Source organism: Lissotriton vulgaris, chromosome 9 (genome assembly GCF_964263255.1).
Source record: "Lissotriton vulgaris chromosome 9, aLisVul1.2, whole genome shotgun sequence".
NCBI classification, from domain to species: domain Eukaryota; kingdom Metazoa; phylum Chordata; class Amphibia; order Caudata; family Salamandridae; genus Lissotriton; species Lissotriton vulgaris.
In genome coordinates, this window is record NC_141697.1 from 501436980 (window position 1) to 501460323 (window position 23344).

Sequence of the window (23344 nt, forward strand, 5' to 3'; positions counted from 1 at the left end):
TGATTTATGATCCCAATAAAACTGCGGCCAACAACCACCACAACAACTACGACCTGGTTGGCTAAGTTATTGGGATGCCTGGGGTATTGGTCTTGGGGTAGATACTTCCCACGGTATGGGGGAGTGCGGGGGTTATTGCAGAGGCCGCCGCACCCCCCCCCCGAAGAGGGGGGGAGGCTTAAGGGCCGGCGCCTTAACCCACGCCGAGCCCCAGTGGAGGAACCGGTTCTGGGCGCCCAGAAGCGGCAGGAAGGCTTAACACCTCACAGGGGAGCATCCTGTTGGCACCAAGGAACCCCCAGCCAATAGGGGGGACAGCATGGTACAAACCCCCTAATGTGGGACCAGCTGCACGGAACGGACGAGCAGATGGGGGGATATAAGCCACCGCTTCCCCCAGATAGCTCCTAATTTTCGTGGAGCGGGGGAAGCGGCGCACCTGAATTTTTGGACCCACACCTAGGAACCAGCAGTTGTCGCAGTGCTGGACAGCAACACAAGCATTGGCGGAAATTGTCACAACGGATGGCTAAGGAGACACACCAACAGGGCGGTGTGTAGAAGTAGGCCACTCATTTTGGGATGCCGCACAGCAGGGTGAGGTGGCCGGGCCAAGGAGGGGAGTAGCGAACGGAGACGGCGCTCGCGGCCCAGACCCGGCCGGACGGCAGGGCACAAAAAGGTAGCGAGTTGGGCCTAACTCCTTGGAGAAGCTACCCCTCCCTACACGCAAAGGGCGTGGGTGACCAGCCAAATGGTGGTCCCAGAGGTAACATGACAATGAGGACTACCAAGGATCAACGAAAGAACTGGTTTGGTAGGCGTGCCATCTACGAACTGAATGTACCACGATATTGATCTGCACAATATGATGATTGACATGTTTATGACCCAGATATGATTTATGACAATGAAAACGACATGTATGATTTATGACCCAGATATGATTTATGACAATGATGATGACATCTATGATTTATGACCCAGATATGATTTATGAAAATGATGACATGTATGATTTATGACCCAGATATGATTTATGACCACGGCGATGGCATGTATGATTTATGACCCAGATATGTGGTATGACATGTTTATGACCCAGATATAATTTATGGGATATTGTGTTGACATGTATATGACCCAGATATGATTTATGATCCCAATAAAACTGCGGCCAACAACCACCACAACAACTACGACCTGGTTGGCTAAGTTATTGGGATGCCTGGGGTATTGGTCTTGGGGTAGATACTTCCCACGGTATGGGGGAGTGCGGGGGTTATTGAAACATTCATTGCTGGGTGGAATAAAAGTGCATGGGAAAATAAAATTATGGGCGAGAACGATAATTTAAATTATTAAATGAAAATGATCTCATACTGGTATGGTGTGATGACCTCTCCTAGCTTTTCGACCAATCATCAAAGGAATACACGAATTTGAAACACTGGGGGGTGGTACATTGCCCCGGAAAATGGTATCACTAAGGTAGGCTTAGCTAGTTAGATTGTCCGACTTGTCCGAATAGCTGACCTGTCACTGACCCAATGAACGCTATAGGAGATCGAGAACAGAGGAGCTGGCGGAGCACTCTGTCAGAAGAATCGGGAGAAGAGGTGTTGGTGGAGCACTCTGTCAGAAGAATCGATAAATTGCTGTGGGAGAAGAATCGATAACCCAATCGGGGTCCGACTGTTAGCCGCAGAGAGGGGTGTGACGCTGGTGTTGCATTTAGCTGAGGGTACCTGTACTGATCTGCATCCGTCCTGTCCTGGTCCTCGCCTGTCCTGATTGGAACCTGTCCTGTCCTGTTGGCACCTAGACTATCGGGAGTCCTGTTTCTTTGTCCCAGCCCGTGGCCAGGGTTGGTCTTCAAATCATTCTAGGTAAATATAAATCTGTGTGGGTATGTCATTGTATTGTTTCCCTCTTTCTACCCTTCCTACATTTCAATGCCTAGTCTCATAATATTTCTACATATCATTGCATTAGTTATTATCTTCCTAATTTAAAAGGCTTTAATTGTTTCTGTATTGACTCTGACATTTAAGATTTTACATAGATAAAGTGTTTAAACTTTTCCCGAGTCTGTGGTTATTTAAGAATGTAAATGTTATTTTCTACATATTATGTCAACACTCTTGATCCCTTAGGACTTTAATACAGGTGACAAGAATTGGTAAGTCAATATGAATAGGTAAAAGTACTAAAGTAAAATAAAATCCTGATTGGCAAATGGTAAAAGCTGGATTACCTGTTCAAAGTGTGTATGTTTTATGGGCCCAGGTGAGTGTGGTAATTGAGCAGGTAACTCCGCCCGCCATCATGTGCATTGTTTTAGGCCTTCTTCATATGTAGTGATCCTGAATTTCATTGCTTGTCATAGCCCCTTCAACTTACTGGGATCCGAATGCTTATCTATCTCTTCTTCCGATTGTTTGATTTCATTCAGGATTTTCTCTCTGTCGCTCCATGCAAATTTTACTAATATTAACAACATCCCCTTTGGGGATAACGTCGTATGCTCAGCTAACTCATGCAGTAACTGTGGGTCTGAATTTTCATAAGAGGGTATAATGTTTATTCTTAACCCTCGTGGGACCCTTTCCACAGCCAGATAGCCCTGTAATGCGGTAGCTTCCCGCCATTTTTGTATTTCCTTTTCGTACAATTTTTTTAAAGTGGCTGAATTTCTCATTCATTCTGTCCGACAAAGTACTCACCCTTTTCCTTTCCTTTTTCCATCGAATGTACTGTTTGAGATCCAAGGCCAAAAATGCCTGCAGCTGCTTTTGTACTGCTTTGCTAAACATATTTGTACTGTTAAATTTACTATGATTCTCTTACATCCCTGCCACAGTCGCTGCTATCAATTTTCTTAAGAGGCGTGTGGACAGCGATCCAGCAATCTCCAATTCAACTATCACCGGCGCTCAACCACAGGGCCACATCTCCGTTGCAAATGCCTCAGTTAGAATGCCATTCAGTCTCCAGCTGCGCCTGTGGCGATTCTGGTAGTTTCACTTAAAAAAATTAAAATCAGCTAACTTTCACCACCACTCGTTAACGATATTCCAGGGCGGGGTGCCTTTGTTGGAGAAACATTATCAACCTGCAAACCAAGATACATATAGGCCTTAAGAGAGACTGTGAATGGGTAACCCATTTAGGTGACTACTCATATCTAGGGTTAAAAGAATGCCACAACTGTATGAAATCATGATAAGTTTTTGTATAAAATGTTCCGTAAAGATTGGTGAGGAGCAGTAATAGCACATACAGGGTGTGATTTATTGTTGAACGCTGAATTCCACAGCTCATTTTTAAATTTGAAATTTTATTTGAAATTGATTTTTTTGGGATAGTATATTTTGTTTTCCTTCATTTTAATTTTGAGTCTGACAGTTGAGACATAAGCCAATAGCCTATTCAAGGCATGAATGTAACTGTCATTATAGAAAATAAGTATACAGAGATGACAATAACAAGATGACGCTGTGTTTTGGGACCATGGGCCTGAATTTTAGCAGTTCCTTGTTACTGTTCACGTTTGAAATCGGTCAGTTGTATTTCCACAAATATTTGTGCGTGGATAATGTTATTAGTGTGAATACGCCTGCATTTGTTGCTCAATATAGGCCTGTGTTAAGAAGATAGAGTCTTTCCAAATAGAATTAAAGCTGTTTATTTCCAAGCGCAGAGTCAACACCAACTGTACAGCAGGATGAAAATCTCAGAATGCCTCAATTACGCTCGCATGCATCACAGCATTCTGTAACATGGTCACATTCCAGGCATGACATAATAGCTTGGTAGCTTACAAGAATAATTCACCAGATCACAACACATCCCCTTCCGAAAGGAGGGGGAGAATCATATAGAACTAAAAAGAACACTAATAAAGGCTAGCAACGTAAGAATAAAAACATTGCAAAATAATGGAATATTCGGAATCTTGCAATAAAAAAACATTAATATACAAGAAAATAGAATACTAAAAATTTTACCATCAATACAGAACATAATCCTTAAACTTGACAGGTAAATGTTTATATCTTCCAGAGGAGAAATTATCTCTGCAGTTGTCATTCATATCTGAGGAGATATGATCATCAGAAGAATAATCCATAGGAGGCACACAAGAACTTGGAGAAGAATCTGAAATGTTTCCAGTATACTTTACAAGTCTAGATATGCTCCATGTACAACCTGTAGCAACTTTCACCACATTTTTCCTAATGGCAACTATGGTAAATGGACCAATGAAACCAGATTTCCCTTTTAAGGTGTGTCTGGGGTTTTTCACCATGACTTTGTCACCAACATTCTATTTCCTCCACTTCACACTTTTTTTAGAATCATACCTAGATTTGTATTTTTCTTGATATTCAGAGATTCTGGCACGTCTTGTCTCAACAGAAATGCCTCCTCCAACACAAACTGGTAGCCAAACAGAATTTAACTTTGAAACTGCTTTCCTTCTCCTCAAAGCTTTGAAAGGTGACTTTTGTGTGAGTGCATTTGGAGTGATGCGGTGTGCCCACCACGTACCTCTCAAAACGCTATTAAAGCGCAATTTAGATTCTAGAGCACGCTGAGCACAACTTTTGACAACACCGTTCATCCTCTCTGTCAAACCATTAGCCTGAGGGGTATATCAAGCTGTTTTCTGATGAATAATATTGTGATCTTTCAGAAAATTGCACATTTCATAGGAAACAATTTGCACCCCATTGTCTGTAACTAAGAACTTGGGCACACCTTCTGAGGCAAAGACATCATTAAGAAAGTCAATTAAATTTTTTGTGCTTACTATAGACACAGATTTGGTAGTTACCCATTTCGAAGTGCAGTGCACTAACAAAATAACAAAGCGTTCATAGGAAGGTAAGAGCTCAAACGGGCCAGCAATATCCAACCCCAATTTTGTCCAAACCACATCAGGAACTTCCACAGGAGACAACGGTGCAAGACTGGGGATGCAAGATTTATCACTGGAAGCACACAACACACAGTCTTTGACTACCTCCTCTGTCATGTGATCCATCCCCGGCCACAAGTATCTTTCTCTCACTCGAGCCTTAGTGAGACTCCTACCCGAGTGTCCCTCATCCCCTTATATTAATTATTCTGTTCCTAAATTCCACAGAAGGAATTACTCTAACTCCTCTCATGGGATTTCCTCCATAAAATGACAGCTCATCTCTAACAGACCAATACGACTTCATTTCTTGGTCCAATGTCAGGCCAGCTTTGACTCGTCCATAACTTAAGGGAAGAAAGAACACCATCTTTCTTTACACCATCCAACTACTCTTCAACTGACAAAGTTGACTCAGACACCCAACAAACATTCTCCATATCGGGTTCACTCGGTTCATACTGAATAGGAAGGCGAGAAAGGCAGTCAGCGGATCTGTTACTCTCTCCAGGTATATATTGTACACAGAAGTTAAATTCCTGTAAACCGTCACTCCAACGCTTGAGTCTGGGCGTGAAATGCTCACTCTGGCGGCATGAAAAAATTTGTATCAAAGGACGATGGTCTGTTCTAACCAAGAACAGAATGCCCCAAAGATAGAACTTAAAATGCTGCATAGCCAAAAATACGTTCAGAGCTTCCCTCTCGATACATGAATAGTTGACTTCTGCATCCCTAAGGGCACTAGAAGCAAAGGCGACTGTTTTCTCCTCTCCATCCACAATTTGGGAGAGTACCGCCCCTAACCCCTTGAGACTGGCATCAGTGGTTAGTACGGTCTTCCGTATGACATCAAAATGTCCTAAAGGTGGCAATTTACCAATCTCGCTCTTGATATCAACAAAAGCTCTTTGACAATCATCTGTCCACACAAAATGTGTTCCTTTTTTAGTAAGGCCCTGATGGGTTTGACAACACAAGCATAAACCTTCACAAATTTAGAATAAAACTCAGCCAGTCCTAAAAATTATCTGACTTGATCTTAATCTCTGGGTGCAGGAGCCTTTATGATACTTTCCGCCAATTATAATTTGGGTTGAATCCCATCACCTGAGATTACATGTCCCAAATAAGTAAAAGACTTTAATCCCAAGCGACATTTCTGTTTTTTCACGGTAAGACCTTTTACCCCCAACCTCTCCAAAACAGACGTGAGAGTCACACCGTGTTCAGCTTCGTCTTTCCCATAGACTAAAATGTCATCCTGAAAGAACATGATATTAGATATTCCTTCAAGACCACCTTCATGACTCTCTGGAAGCATGCGCTGCCGAAGCTAACCCGAAAGGCATTCTTAGGAAGCGGTAAGCTCCCAGAGGCTTTACAAAAGATGTAAGATGCCTAGAGTCCTTGTGAAGAAGCACCTGCTGGTATGCGGACGACAAGTCCAACACACTAAAGATTTGTGCCCCCTTAAGCATACTGAGTGATTCAGAAATATTGGGCAGGGGTTGGCGATCCACCCATATCCATTCATTTAGGCCCCTCAAGTCCACACACATCCTCACACTGGTACCACCATCCTTGGGGGCCAAAACGATGGGGGCCAACAACTCCGAGCCCTCAATTTCTTCAATTATTCCCAAATCTAAGAGTCTTTTGAGTTCAGACACTAATGGCACCATCATCATATTGGGCACCCTTCTGACCTTATGGACACAGGGCACAGCTCATTCCTTGAGGACAATCTTATGCTCGAACCCCCATGATGTCTGGAAATACTTCTGGGAATTTCTTGAAATAGTCTGAAACCCCAGCAACATTTTCATAGTCAACTAACATGACTTGGTCTTTGGGATCATGCGCACTGGAATTAAGTATAATGCCCAGATCACGTTGGTGCCTTCATCCTAAAAGATTATCCCCTCGCACAGCCACATAAACTTTACCAACAGTAGATCTCCCTTTAAAACAAATGTTAGCTTCAACATATCCTAAAACATCAATCTTAGCACCACCATAACTGACTGGGTTTATATCAGGTGGCTTTAACCTCACATTTTCCAACCCCACAATCTCATCCCATTGTTTATTGCCAATCATGGTGAATGGTGAGCCTGAATCTGCAAGGACTACAAAGTCATAATCATCCACTGAAATGTTACACTCCGGCATCACTATTTTTCCAACATCAACTTCACCGTTGTTTTGTTCAACCTTCTTCACCATTCCGTCAGTACCAACTTTATCATTACCAAGATCGATGTTCAAAATCAAGGTACGCACAGTGTCAGTACTTTTCTCAGGATTGCGAGTTTTGAAAGAAAAAGAAGATGACGACATTGTAAAAAGTGAATACTGGTGCGAACAGTTTAGTAATTATGTTGTATTATCATTACTTACAGTGACCCCCGAAGAAGGGTGTGAAGCCCGAAATGCATTGGGTTATGTGATAGGAATAAACACTGCTTGGACTGAATTTTACATCTCGATCATGTTCTTGGTAAAAGTCCTCAGTGACACCAGTTGAACAGTAGAAACTTGAAAAATTACGTGTACACGGAGTGCGTGTTCCCGTTTTCAGAAGATTTGGAATACTAATGACTAAGGGTTATGGATTACTTTGTATAAAAGTGGAATTAAAATGGTTCTGAAAGGTACAGCCAAAAGTGGCGTTATGCTGTGCATTTCTGGGGAGTAGAGACAGTCCCACTCTGAATGATTTACAAACCCTGGCATAATGCCCCTTAACCCCTTCGGTGCTCATGACAGAACGGTTCCGTCATGAGTCCATAGGTTCTTTAGAACCTTCAGCACCGCAGCGGAATTCGCGCAGCACTGAAGGGGTTAATACCACATTTGTTGCAAGTCGATACCCTAGTAAAACAATGAGTATAGTTTGAGAAGTGTGAAAAACTGCCACACCTAAAACATTAAGGTTTAGGAAATTCACCAGACGTTTTATCATTAGCATTACTGCTACTGGCACTAGAAGGACGATATTCACGCTCTGGTTTTGTTGGTAACCGTCTAGAAGAGCTACGTGGCTGTGTATCTTTATCTGGAACCTTATTTTTGTCATTAGGCGAGACTTTGGAGACATTGTCAATACACTCCAAGGTTCCACCTTCAGTTAATGCATGGACATCGGTTTCTGTCTCTTTTTTTTCTCACGATTTTTCCTCATCTCTTTTTCCCAAGTAGAAGTGTTCTCCATACCTTCCACAATAGCAACAGCTTCACATAATGATGGATTTTTTGACAATAGCTTTTCTTGAACTCGAAGGCTATTAGTGCATCTCACAAGCTGATCTCCGATGAGCGAGTCCAAGAGTTCACCAAACTCACAGGTTCTCGCTAAAGTCTTAGGAGATGCAACATAGCTCCCAAACCGTTCAACAGAGCCTTGGACTCTGGTGAAAAACGTATGTCTTTCTAAGACTACATTGATGCGTGGACCAAAATATTTCTCAAGCATGGTCATGGACATTTTGTAAATGTCAGCAGACTGTCCATCTCCTCCACCAGTAGGAATAAGATCCATGCTATCCTATATGTTTCTTCCCTCCACTCCTAGATTATGAAGAAGAATGGCTTGCTTCCTAAACGCTGAACATTTTTCCCCTCCTATTGCTACAATATAGGAGTCAAATAAGTTTCTCCATCTTTTCCATGGAAGGATGGGTTCACCTTCTTCAGATAAAAATGGCAGTGGTTGGGACAACCAAGTGAAGGTAGCCATGACCAGTTTATAAAATGATGTGAAGAAAAATTAAATAAAAACAAAACAATTCTAACAGTACAGTGAACGTAAAAATAAGTCTTTTTTGGATGTAAATGTGGCAGTAAAGGTGAAAAAATAAGAATTAAGTCCTTGAAAATTTTTAATATATACTCAATGTCAATCGCTGCTGTACTAGACCAATACAACAAGAACTTTGCTTTGTCTCACCATATATATTCCTGACTGAAGTCCTTGTGTGTGCCCGATAAAGTTTGTTGACACACCGGTTTCAATTGAATGTGCCGGTAATTATTTGCAGACTCCGAGTGAAAATGGCCGCAAGACGTAGGGATAGACGTAAGGGACGTCTGAAATGCTACGTGTGTTTCACTGACTGGCACTTCTCGTGGTTGCTGAGGTGCGGCGTGTAACTCACGTCTGAAGAAAACAATGGGAGAGTGTGCGAGAGAACACTGGAAGATGGCTCGCGTCGCAGTCAGCAGTTTAACAGTGAGCCACGATGAAAGAGCGTTTCTAAATGCATATATCCAAGCGTAGATATAGCTTTCCAAACATAGCAACGTTTCCAAGTAATTGTACTTACAGTACATTTAAAGTGCAGAGGTGGCATCTATTGGTTGATGAGAGCAAAGTCCATAAATTCCAAAACGAAGAATAATACGATGAACAAGGGAGCTGGTGTTGAAGGTTGCCTGTCTCCAATCAGGCTAAATACCTCGTCGCCAGTGTTAAGAAGATAGTGTCTTTCCAAATCGAAGTAAAGCTGTTTATTTCCAAGCGCAGAGTCAACACCAACTGCACAGCAGGATGAAAATCTCAGAATGCCTCAATTACGCTCGCATGCATCACAGCACTCTGTGACATGGTCACATTCCAGGCATGACATAATAGCTTGGTAGCTTACAAGTATAATTCGCAAGGTCACAACAGCCTGATCAATTTAAAATATGTTGAATTTGTAAAAGAAAACGCTTGAATGGCTGCCATCAACACTAAATGCTTAAATGTAGTGCAATTGAAGACACTTTTAAGTTGGAGGCCATGGAATGGAGTTGGAAATATTGATTCAAAAAGTTCCATGTTGATGTTCACACATGGTCCTCCAAATAGATTATGTGCACCCTACAACACCAGCAACACTCTGAATGTGCTCACCTCATAGTACCATCTGTGCCGAGCTAGAACGGGAAAATGCCTTTTGTCATTTTCCCAGCAAAGTCTTTAAGCACAGGATTAGCACAGTGCCATCCAAATTGAGCTTAACAGTGACAAAAGCCATTTATCACTCCAGGCACAGTTTTACAGCTTTGGATTGGTAAAATACCATTCAAGCCAACCTTGAATGAATTAAATCAACTCCTGACCCAGTGGCGATTGCTGTCAATGAAAAGTGGTGGGCAGAGTGGAGGAGAATATTGAAAACAAATAAAAAGGTACCTACCTGCCGCTTACCGCCTCAGTGCTGTTCTGCTCCTCTGCTCCTGTCCCAGCAGTCCATGGGCTGGTGCACACTGCTCAGACTCCCGGACTTCCCTATGCCAAATCAGATGCTGTTCTCATGCTGGCAATACTATTTTTCACCATGAGAGAAGCGCTGGGATTGGTCTGAGCAGGCTGGATAGGCGCTCGGGTGGAGAAATCTAGGTGCGCATGTTGGTTTGGATGTCCTAAGACAGCCGTCCCAAACTGACTTGCACTTCCAGTGCCCACCACTCCTCATTCCTAACTCGGCTCAGTGAAAAATAAAATGACAATAAAGTTGTTTTATTATCATTTTATTTTTCATATTTGCATTGGGTAGCTCTCAGCAGTGGGGCGATGCTTCTCCACCCTAAAGGAGGAGCTGTTGCTGCCCTGACCATGTGTTTTGCTCAAGTTAGACCTCATGAAAGAGGTACAGCTTTGTCCAGACACAAGGGAGCACCCAGTATAAGGGGCTGGTTACCAGTACGGCTGTGTCAGGACTGCTGTCCCCATGGTGGCAGTTCAACCTCTGCAACCTAGTCAACTACCTCATTACAAATTTGGCTGTCGGAGCACCATCAGCCTGATACAACACCACAGACACTGCCAGGATCTTGGATCCCGAAGGTGCTGCGGAGGCGAAGGCGGCTGTGAATTGCAGCGGTGCTGAGGCAGGCACTGCCGTCAGGATTACGCGTTCCCTTTTCCACAGCCTTATCATGGCTCGAACCCTGCAATGAAAAAGGATGGCGGAAAGGGAAGGAAGGGGCCCCAAACAGCGCTCGGGCGATTTCGCCTGGGGGTAGTGCATGGGGGCACATGTTGTGCCCTCTCCATGCACTGTAGTGCGTGCACTGTGTGCCATTCATGACATGGTGCATGGCACACAGTGCATGGACGTACAGAAGGTACTGCACGGCAGCAGCATCTGCTGCAGCCCTTTTCAATGGCCAAGCTATGCTGCTGCCATGGGACCACCGACTTCAGACTGCTGGATCAGCCGTCCACTCGTAATACGGTGATCGGGACACTACACGCTTTGCGGTGTTCTCCCGACCGCAGCATCGGCGGTCCAGTGGAGGGACCCCTGATGTCATAATCAGGTCCTAAGTCAAGACAATACCCTTTGAAGCTTAGAGCACTGAATAAAGTATGCAAAAAGGGAAGCAAGGAGCTCTGGGTAGTTTTCAAGTTTAGGTGGAGACCAGCTCCTTCATATGGAGCACCCACCAACGCCAGTGACACACTGAATCTGCTCACCTCAAATATCTGTTTTTCTAGGAGAGTTTTAAGCATAGGGTTAGCACAGTGCCATCCATGCTGAGCCAAACGATGATCTTTCCAGCCTTTTGACTGAAACACATGTCAGGGGTCGCTTTTATTTATTCGGGGTTGGCTTGGATGGTATTTTAACAATCCAAAGCTGCAATACTGTGCCTGGAGTGGTAAAAGGCTTTTGTAATATTTCAGCACAGCCTGGATGGCACTTTGCTAAGGCTATGTGTTATACACTAAGGTTTACATGTATATGCAAATCAGCCAAGGTCCTCCTAGCTGCTCAGCCAGAGTGAGAGATGGTGACGGAATGTTGGTGTGACTGTGATGAAAGGAATGCCTGGGTGCCTGTGTGGAAGAGTGGTGACAGTTGGAGATGGGCTGAGCAGCTAGGCAGGCTGCTCCTGGTGGGGCTGGCATAGGAGATATGGGAGCTGGGTTAAGAGCTGTTATATAGCTGATCCTTGTTTGATACTACAAGACATGGATTAATAAAGAAGACTTTAAGAACTTACAACCTGGCTACCAGTGTCTTCCTATACAAAGTACAACATATTTTTGGCGAAAAGCGGACCTGGACCCAAGTGAGCTTAAGGACAGAACAGAAACCCAGTGACTACAAAGAAACCATTGTAACCAGCGCAACTACAAAGAAAAAAAGAAAGAAAAATACAGAGGCAGAATGGAGTAAGAGGCAAGCCAGCCCCACCAGTGTCCTGTCATCGGACGGCCCCAACCTGTATCCCGCCTGATCTTACTCCATGAACTTGACCACAGGTATGGTCTGTATGTTAGGGTATGAATGATTTAAGATTCACCCTACCACTTCCTTTAGTATCTGCTGTATTGATGTATCTACAGCGTGTAGGAATAAGTGGCTGCTCAAATGAGAGTTATAGACTAAACTCTGTGAATGATTTCACATGTACCATTGGAGTTGTGGCTTAAAGTCTAAGGAGCAGATTTACAAGCCCCTTGCGCCTCTTTTGCGCCACCGTTGCGTCACTTTTGTGACACAGCGGCGGCGTAAATGATGCGCCATGTTGCGGGCTATTTACAACGTGACGCATCTGGGAGATGCGTCACGTTATAAAGCCCTGCGCCTTAAGAAGGCATTCCGGCGCAGGGGGAGGCGTTCCTGCGCAGGAACGCCTCCTAAAAGTGGCTGAGTGAAATCTACAAGATCACTTTTAGGCTAATGCTACATCAAAACCCTGCGCCTGCTTGAAGCAGGCGTAAGGCTTGACTCAGCATTAGTAGAATGGGCCCCCCAGGAGCATTGCTGGAGCTGCGTCGCGCATGTGACGCAACTCCAGCAATGCAACACCTTTACGGCACAGATGCGTGGTGCATCTGTGCCGTTTTTGCCCCATGGTGCGCCACATTGTAAATGCGGTGCATCATGGGTGGCGGAGGCATGGCGCACAATTACTGGCACATCCTTGCTAATTTGTAGAGATGCGTCAGTAATTGTAAATATGCCCCTAAATGCTGGGAATTATTTCATGTGTGCCACACAGGGGCGGTGTGGTTCTGTCAAGATTGGTGTCAAGGTTTATACAATACTAGCAGCCCGCCCCAGCGTTGCCTGGGGCAGAAGGGGGCTGGGGGCAGCATTCCAGGCTTGCATGCACCTTACTCAGCGCTTGCTCCCAGTCGCACAAACCCAGGCCCCTGCTCCAGTCCGCCTCACTTCACCGCCCCCCACTACTCTCACTTAAATGTCTGCACCCTCCAGTCCGCCTCATTTCACCGCCCCCCACCAAACCAAATATTTAACAACAAGGGGTGGTGATGGACAGAGTTTCTGAATTAAGCAGAATACTCTCACCCAGGCAAGAGATCAGGGCTAGATCCAACACCGTTTTTTAGCTCACTGCACCATCCAAGCTCAGAACCTGGATATATGCAAATTAGTCTGTTCCTGTCCCAGTGTATGATGGGAACAGGGCAAACCAAACTACCAAGCCAATTCTTACACTGGGAAGGAAACAAGCTTCCGGGGACCGGTTTCTGGCATTTCAGCCGTCGTCGGCCCGGCTTGCTTGAATCCTGATGGTGCAATGAACAAGGGACTCACATCTGAGTATACCCTTCCACGCTTATGGTGGACAAAATATTTAAAAACAAGGGGTGGTGATGGACAGAGTTTCTGAATTAAGCAGAATACTCTCACCCAGTCAAGAGATCAGGGCTAGATCCAACACCATTTTTTAGCTCACTGCACCATCCCAGCTCAGAACCTGGCTATATGCAAATTAGTCTGTTCCTGTCCCAGTGCATGATGGGAACAGGGCAAACCAAACTACCAAGCCAATTCTTACACTGGGAAGGAAACAAACTTCCGGGGACCGGTTTCTGGCATTTCAGCCGTTGTCGGCCCGGCTTGCTTGAATCCTGATGGTGCAATGAGCAAGGGACTCACATCTGAGTATACCCTTCCGGCTGAAATGCCAGAAACCGGTCCCCGGAAGTTTGTCTCCTTTCCGGTGAAGAATTGGCTTGGTAGTTTGGTCTGCCCTGTTCCCATGATGCACTGGGCCAGGGACAGACTAATTTGCATATAGCCAGGTTCTGAGCTGGGATGGTGCAGTGAGCTAAATAACGGTGATGGATCAAGCCCTGATCTTTGGACTGGGTAAGAGTGGTCTGCTTAATTCAGACACCCTGTTCATCACCACCCCCTTTTTTGAATCGTTTTTGGCCACTATAGGTGTGGCAGGGTATACTCAGACATGAGTCCCTTGCTCACTGCACCATCAGGATTCAAGCAAGCCGGGCCGACGAAGGCTGAATTGCCAGAAACCGGTCCCCGGAAGCTTGTCTCCTTTCCGGTGAAGAATTGGCTTGGTAGTTTGGTCTGCCCTGTTCCCATGATGCACTGGGCCAGGGACAGACTAATTTGCATATAGCCAGGTTCTGAGCTGGGATGGTGCAGTGAGCTAAATAACGGTGATGGATCAAGCCCTGATCTCTGGACTGGGTAAGAGTGGTCTGCTTAATTCAGACACTCTGTTCATCACCACCCCCTTTTTTGAATCCCCACTACACCAAGCCAGTCTACACGCCCCGCTGCAGTCCGCTGTCCCGCTCGATTCCGCCTCACTTACCGCTCCTTCCGTGTACTTCACTGCTCCTCCCCGCGTTTCACATACCTCATGGCGCTGCAGTCTTGCTACGTTCTCCAGTCCTCCATGTGCTGTTGTCCTCCATTCCGCTCCAGTCCGCCTTACTTCACCGCTCTTCCCCGCGGTTCACGTACCTCATTCCCTCCAGTCTGGCTAAGTTTTCCGCTCCTCCCCGCGCTGTTGTCCGCTCCTCCTCGCGTTCCTGTCCTTCGATGATGTCAGCACGCACGTTGTTAGCACACACGGCCGGCGCTACTTCTTAGGGACTACTTTTGTTTATTTTTTAAATAATGTTTATTTTTATTTTTTTATAGCCTGTGTCCATCTACTGGACCTCCCCTTTCCAACGCTGTATTGGGTGTTGCGATTGGTGGTGTACTTTTCGAGTTTACCTGGCTCAAAAGACACAGTTCTCTCTTTATAATTGTATTTTTTAAATAACGTCTTTTTTTTTTTTATAGCCTATGTCCATCTACTGGACCCCCCCTTTCCAACGCTGTATTGGGTGTTGCGATTGGTGGTGTTTTTTTTTAGTTTACCTGGCTCAAAGGACACAGTTCTCTCTTTATAATAGTAGTATAGATGCTGGAGACTAGATACCACATATAATGGACGACTGGTGAAAACAGAAGGAACAAGGTGTTCATGCAGCATTATTGCAGCGTGGGAAAATCTGATAAATTACATATCGAAAGTTACTTGGCCACCGGGCATACTCAAAATGTCTCAACTTTTGGTCCTGTGCTCAATTGGTGTCAACTGTGGTCATCCTGACAGTTTTTATTTCAAAAGAAGCTTACTGCATTTTGAGACTGTTTGGCAAGTTTATGAGTGTTTACTTAAAATGGACACAGAGGAACTCTGGGCTTGTTTCATGGCATTGTTATCAAACTGTAGACTATTGCTATCTACTGCATTCTGTGCCACAGCGAGGGGTGTCATGTTAGATCAACTTTAACTTTTTATCTAAGTTTATGCTGAGATTTGGGGTCTGCAGTGTCTTTCTAACCACCAACGTTTATTTTTAAATATGTCATCGCTCGAGCCAATGTCAATAGAGCAGTGAATATTTAAGACAGTGACTTCACGTCCTTGCCTGTCTCTTGGGATTAGTTTATTGTATTCTCTTAGGGGGCTTACAAATTGCAGTTAAACTGCCATTGTTCAGTTTGAAATATTAATGTGCGCCATGATCAGCGCGCGCTCCTACCTGCTGACAGATTCTGTGAGTGCCGGTGACGCATTGCATTCTTTCTCCGTCTCAGCCTCACTCTGCAGAGACTTTGGGCGCATGCTTTCTCCTCCAACCCCCCTGCACGGCGTCATCCAATTTGCTGTCATATTGTGGTTGCCACCTTCTTTAAGCTTTGCCCAGTTCACGCTCATACTCAAAGAAAGCAAAAGATTTATTGAGCTTTATTGCAGACGTCGTGACAAGAAAATAAGGTTTGTGTATCTCATCACGTACAGGTATTTGACTTACTTGAATTTTGTCTATAATGGAGCGCATGTCCAGTGTAGAGAGCAAGTTTAATCTTCATTGTGGAAGAAACTCTAACAGCAAGATATTTCTGTTTCAATGGAAAAAAATTCTTGGAAGACTCATCGGAATACTTCTTAACTCGAGCACAACTGCAGCGTGGTATTGTTCGAAATACAGGAATATTGTTCTTCATGTTTCTCTTCATTCATTACTGTGCAAGGCTGCCATCTAGTGTCTATCATTTACGTTTGTTTTGGATGTTTTAATAACAGAACAGTATGCAGCGTTTAAGTCAAAATATAATTTCAGTATTACAGTTTTACATATTGAATATTGCCGGTGTTTTCAGTATAGTTTGGGGTCAATTTTTAACTTATATGTCTTCTTTTTGAACATGTTATAGCGGGTGTGCTCCACAGCAATTGTTTTCTTATGCCATGCTTACACATAGCCTGCTTTATTTACAATTTATTGTTGTATAATTGATTTTCTTCCCTTACATGAGGGTTAGGTCCCATTTTATTTAATATTTACATTTTTACCCTTACACGGGGTGAGTGTACCCTTTCATGAGGGTTATTCTTTTGTGTCGTGATTGTTGTGTGTAAGATGCCTTGCACCTCACATGTTGTCCTGTGTAAGTTGCCCTGCGCTTCAGATGTTGTTGTGTGTAAGTTGCCCTGCGGCTCACATGTTGTCCTGTGTAAGTCGTCCTGCACTTCAGGTGTTGTTGTGTGTAAGCCGCCCTGCGCATCACATGTTGTCCTGTGTAAGTCGCCCTGCGCTTCAGATGTCGTCGTGTGTAAGTCGCCCTGCGCCTCACTGTGTGTACCCTCTATGTGGACCATATTGTGGTACACGTATATTTGTAGTGTTGGTTCACCCTTGTTGTCTGTTTCTGGCCTCGGGTGTTTGTTGTAGGGTTTGTGCATCCTTAACTACATCTCTTTCTTTTGTGTTTTTGGGAAAGGATGGGGTTGTTAGTTTGAAATGCAATATTCCTGTTTTTCCTTCCTAATTTGACATTGTTTGATTGTTTTTATCTAATTAATCTTAAAAATTTTCATGAGGGAGGATGGGGAATTTTGATGCATGTTTTTAATATGTCGTATTATGCCCATCTTTGTTTGTTTGCTTTGTTCTCTCTTTGGTGATGTTTTAAATTCATTTTCATCCCTTAGTTATGAACAGTATCACCTTTTTGTGTATAGTTCTTTTTTTTTTAATTGTAGGTTTTGTTTTCATTTAAAAAGGAAAGGGATAATGTTATATCCTAAGGTCTACATGTATATGTAAATCAGCCTAGGTCCTCCTAGCTGCTCAGCCAGAGTGAGAGATGGTGACGGAATGTTGGTGTGACTGTGATGAATGGAATGCCTGGGTGCCTGTGTGGATGAGTGGTGACAGTTGGAGATGGGCTGAGCAGCTAGGCAGGCTGCTCCTGGTGGGGCTGGCATAGGAGATATGGAAGCTGGGTTAAGAGCTGTTATATAGCTGATCCTTGTTTGATACTACAAGACATGGATTAATAAAGAACACTTTAAGAACTTACAATCTGGCTACCAGTGTCTTGCTATACAAAGTACAACATTATGCTTAAAGACTTTGCTGTAAAAATGGCAATATATGTAGTCCCTTTCTAGCTCAAAGTGGATGACACTGTGCTAATGCTATGCTTAAAACTGATATATGTAATAAGTTATAGATTAGAGAATTTACATTATTCATAATTGAATCAACAAATTAACATTTATAAAATAAATGAAGAATTTATCAAATATCGGGAAATATATCTTTTAAAAAAACTACCCATAAGTAAATAAATACAATTAAACACAGAAAAAAATTATAAAACAGCAAAATAGTTAAACAGTTATATTGCATACAACTTATAAAAAAACTGATATTAAACACTTATAAACAATACTATTTTTTGCAATATTCTGCCCCACCATTTTCTTGACATCATGATATTTTTGACATTGTATTTGTGCCCAACAATATTTGTACACTGATATTAAAGTTCTTTATTGCTAAAGTGGTGGTGTTAATAGACAGGTAATTTTTTATTTTTTACACTTAACTATGAACTGTGAGACCAAGGTTGCACGCAAGACCGAAGCAGAAGGTGAAACTAATAAATAACAGAAAGAAAGATAATGTGACACAGGTGTGGGGTGGGGGCCAAGGGGGGAGGGGTGCTACAGGAACCAAACGTGGAGGATTGATGAAAGTCTCAGTGAAAATGAAAGGCAACTAGAGTAGAGGCTCGAAAGAAGAGAAGAAAGAAGAGTACAAAGAAGGAAAGATGTAAGGGGAGAATAAAGTAGGAGGGAACGTAAGTTCAAAGGAATGAAAGGCAAATGGAAGGAAGTACAGAAAATGGAAAGGAGAATAATGAAGGGAAAGAAAAGTTCCTTAGAGTAATAATTCCTGGTGACCTTCCTTGGCAAGTGGGGTCATTTTAATTTTCTTGATACTCCCCTGTCTATGACTATTGATTAAGAAAGAAATGCCAGGAACTCCCAAAGGATGAAACAGCAATCTGCTTGGGCTCATGACTGACTATAATTCATCCACCTTTGCACTTTTATACTCCCACTATCTGCTTAGAATAGTAAAAATAAGCAAAAGAATATTGTGGCTCATCTCGGAAGAAGGACCCTACTCACATCCAGTGCCTTCTCACTGGCATCATTCGTAGAGCCAGGGTAGAGACGTTTGAAGATCACATCATCTGCACCCTTTGTGTAAAGCATAATCTTCCCATCTGGATCTCGCACTGTTTGAAAAAGAAAGACAATTTGAAAGAAAAAGGCTTTCACAGAAACCTTGCATTATTTTAGTCTGTGAAATAGAACAGCTAGTCAGTAAGGAAGATAAATGTATCACCTAATCACTGATGCTTTTACCCTTCATATATTCTTTATTTCGGTTCAAAATGGAACCATAAAAGATACATCATAAATATGCGCATATAATTATATATATGAGTAATAACACCTCAACATGGTAGGGGCTGGAAATCTGAATTGGTAATACATTTTCCTAACCTAAACAAATACTGTTTAAAATATTCTAATACAGTAAAACCTTGGCATAGAATTTTAAAAATAAATGGCCACTGCACGGGAGTCAACATATGTGCACAGATTTTTTTAAAAGTTCAATATTATTTCCACATAGTCATACCACCTCAAGTACATTTCTATGCGAGAGTAGGTTCATAGTTTATTTTGGGCGTTAAGGCCATAAAGTGCATGTGCATAATTACATTATTAATCCAACTTTAGCTCTTATAAGACTCACATTAAATAAAAACTTACTGTCACTAAAAACTATTTTTGGGGCTGTATCTGTTTTTAATATTATTCCTGCCTCTGTGCAAACTCTAGTGTTCAGATTACGGCAAATGGGTTTAATCCATTTATTCCTTGGTTTGGCGTATGCTGGGCAGAAGAAGAGTACATGTAAATCATTCTCCTTGGATGCATTTTGGCATAATTCACAAAATTCATTACTACTTCTGTCAAATTTTACTGCCCATTTTGATGTGTTCACATTGATATATAACACACCATACCTAAACTTCATATACAAGGCTTTAGCTAGTGGTGGGCGTATCTCATCCAAAAAGGGTTCGAACCTCGCTACTTCCTTGAAAATAAGAAACTTGGTTGTTAGTGTACCGTTATCTGTACTATGTAGCACATTATTTTGAATATGGGTCCAGAAGATGGATTTTAACAGTTTTTTGCTGGACATTGTCAGCTTTGTCGGGGCTTCCCAAAATGTCTCAAGCCCAGTTTTTCAAACCAAGAAGAGACATGTTTGAGCCACGGGGCACCCCTGCTCTAATCAATCTCTAATATCTCCTGTAGACCATCTTTATAGTCTGTCAATTCAGGGGTTATCCAGATCCGTACCCAGAATAATAAAGGTCTTAATATTGCATGACGGTGTGTTCGTTTGACGTTTAAATCCATTAAAATGGGAATTAGGGGTGTTCTCACTGGCAAGCTTAAAACCCTTCTAAAACATTTTTTTTCTCCTAATTCAAAACTCCCTTTACAGTGTGGTTCCCAAATTTGAGCACCATAAAGAGAAGCTGATTGTACTTTGAATTTAAAGACCTCCAGAGTGGGAGTCAACGCCTTCGATGTACTAGTCCCATGCTTCTTTATTATTGGCAATGAGTTTTGTAGTTGAATAATCTTATTTCTCTCTAACTGTTGTTTCCAGGACAACTTTGTGTCCAAGGTTATTCCTAAATAATTGAAATGATGTACATACTCTAATGTTTGGCCACTAACTGCTAGATTCTTTTTAAAAGACTTGTGTGGATTTATTGCCATGTATTTTGGTTTACCGGAATTTATTTCAAGGCCCTTTTTTTCAATAATTATTAAAAGAATCCATTAAGGATTTTGCGATATTAATATGGTGTCGTCAGCAAATAGGAGAGCTGGCATCAAGTCCCCACCCAACTTGGGCGAATCATGTGTACACCCAAGTAGATAACTTGGGATATCGTTAACATATATTGAGAATAGGGTGGGTGCCAGTACACACCCCTGACGTACACCCCTTCTTACCGGAATGGCCTTGAATAGCTTACCCCTCGGACCCCATCTTACTCTTGCAAATTTGCCTTCGTGTAATCTTATTACTTCCGTAAGTAGTTCAGCAGGGACGCTTTGCTGTTTAAGTGATTCCCAAAGTAAGTTCCAGGGTACGAGGTCAAAGGCGGCCTTTAGGTCTACAAAAGCAATATACAAATGGCCTTTTTTTATACTTATATATTTCCAGCATAAACATAAAAATCTAAAAACCTGATTGATTGTGCTTGTTTTTATTCTGAACCCCGCCTGAAATTTTGAAATCACACTATTCTCACCAAGCCAGTCGTTCAGTCTCATTAAAATGTGCCTGGAATGGATTTTTTGTAAAATATCAATTAAACTGATTGGTCGGTAATTTGCAGGGTCACTACAATTTTTAACAATTTCTGCCCCTTTCCATGATTCAGGTATTGGTGATCCTGCCGCTATTGCGTTACACAGATGATTAATATAGGGGCCCCAAACACTGCTATCATGCTTCAACAAATCTCCAAGTATTTTGTTGGGGCCTGGAGCTTTCCCTGTCTTGACTGCATTGATTTCCAGCAATGTTTCCTCCGGACTGAAATGAAGAAGATTAATAGTATGGTTAAACACCGCTGTTGCAGTACAAGATGTTTCTACCATTTGTACATCCGCATAGAGTCTAGAAAAATGGTCCTCCCAAGTTTTGGCATCGAGGAAAAGATCCTTATCATTCCCACCTGTCTTTCTACCTTTTGCTATTAAACGCAAAAAGCCTACTTGATCTTTGGATTTGGCTGCTTCAATTAAATCTGTCCAAGTGTTGTCCTCCCAGATTTCTTTTTGCATGAGTAAGGGCTTGTTTATATTTAATTCTTTTCTCCCTTATAGCTGTTACATTGTTCTCCTTTATTAACAATATAAGGTCCGCCATTGCCTCACCGCACTCCCCGTTATACTATGGATTAGCTCCTATTTTTGTACCGATTCCACTGTGTTCCTTTGGTAGTCTAGTCAATACTGGCGCTAATGCGTCCAGCAAATCTTGATGTTCAGCCATTATCGAAAATTCCACTCCCGGTTACTCTAAATGGAGTGAAACAGTATCAGCAAAGATGTTATAAATCTGTGTCATGGATTCAGACTTTCCTAATTTGTGCGGCCATTTTATAGCTCAGAAATTGTTACTAACTATATTGCGTCAGTGTGGGTGGTAGTTTCCTCATTGTCCAAAATTTTACCAAGGAAAAGGTCAGGTTTTAGTGACAGATGTAGGGGGCGATGATCACTATCAGTTCTATTGTCTATTTTCGAATCCAATACATTTTGCCAGAACTCAACGGATACCAATATATAATCGATACTACTCCTATAATTGCCTCTGCAAAAGGTTGGAGCTTTCGGTCTGTCCGAGGGTAACCGACTATTACAAGCTCTAAGACCTTGCACTGTTGTTAAGTTCATGAACTGTGTGGCTGCTGTGGTGCAGGGCACTATTGTGTTACTTTCTAGAGAGGGAATATTATTCATTGCGTCTCCATCTTCAAATAGATTGTCAAAACCCACCACGGGTTCAAATTTACAATCAAAATCGCCCCCTATGATTACCATTGAACCAGCCTCTGTTAGGTTAAAAAATGAGTCAAGTTGATCTATTATTGGTGATTCTTTCGTAGCTGGGTTGGCCTATTGTAGATGTTGATTAAATATATTAATTTTTTGTTTTGTGTTCTAATTTTCCTTTCAACCAAGTCCTGGGATGGTATGTGTAGTGCAGTAGATTCAATTTTGAGGGTTATTCTAATCCATATGATAAGACCCCCAGAAGGCCTACCTCTCATAGATGGGATGGCATTTAGACTGAAGGTCTAAAACCCTACCCTATGGGGAGTCTCTAGAGCCCAAGTCTCTTGTGAGAGGAGAATATCACTTTACTCTGTGTATTCCAGTCATTCTGTATCTCTAAGATTCCTATTTAGTCCAGCTATATTCCAGGATGTGAGTAGTATTTTTTCTTAGTATTTACTCCTGTATTTGTCGTGTTTGACCTGTGTGGGCTATTCACCAAGACAAAACAAGCAGTTATGGGTATGGGTATTGACCACTGCTGCTCCTCTATCCCAGAAGTTGCATGTGGCTCAAATGCCTTGTAAGGTATTGTCTCCCCCTGCACCTCCTCTAGATGACATATATTTAGGGGGCGCTTTTGTTCCATACTGCTATTTGTCTCATCGATTACAGGGGAGGATGTTTCACCAAGTATGTTAGTTAGTTGTCAATCCACGGCATCCAAAACAGACAATACCTGGAACCTATTCGGGGCTAGTATCGGAACATCATCGTAACCTGATGGCCCTGGATGTGGTTTATAAAAATACCCCAATGGGAGAGCACAAATACAAGTATTTTGGGAGAAAGTTTCTTCTTCCATGTGTAATAATGATCGAACCATCTGTGGACGATGAAAATTAACTATTATACAATCGCCATCTAGGTTCTAAAGTTTTCATGTTTTGTCAGCCAATCGACTGCCTTATTTCGCAGAGACATCCAGGATTCACTTTGATCACTTTTTAATGCTGGAACCCCTGCTAAAATTAATACATAGGGACATGATGCAGGTGGTAATCCTAGAACCTCAGAACTTGTATTCAAGCTTGTATCTTGAGAGTCTTTTGTTAAGTCAGTGCCTAACCTTTTTATGGGTGGATTTGGAACTCCATGCTTGGGATCCATAGC

General features: G+C 42.6%; 1 protein-coding gene across 1 annotated transcript in view; it reads right to left on the bottom strand.

Moving 5' to 3' along the window:
* Positions 1 to 23344, bottom strand: part of LOC147690325 (phospholipid-transporting ATPase IK-like) — a 1699388-nt gene that overhangs the window by 530063 nt on the left and 1145981 nt on the right. Inside the window, exon 16 of the mRNA XM_086937963.1 lies at positions 18692 to 18801. Coding sequence (XP_086794089.1) covers positions 18692 to 18801 — 110 coding nt within the window. The remainder of the gene's footprint in view (positions 1 to 18691; positions 18802 to 23344) is intronic.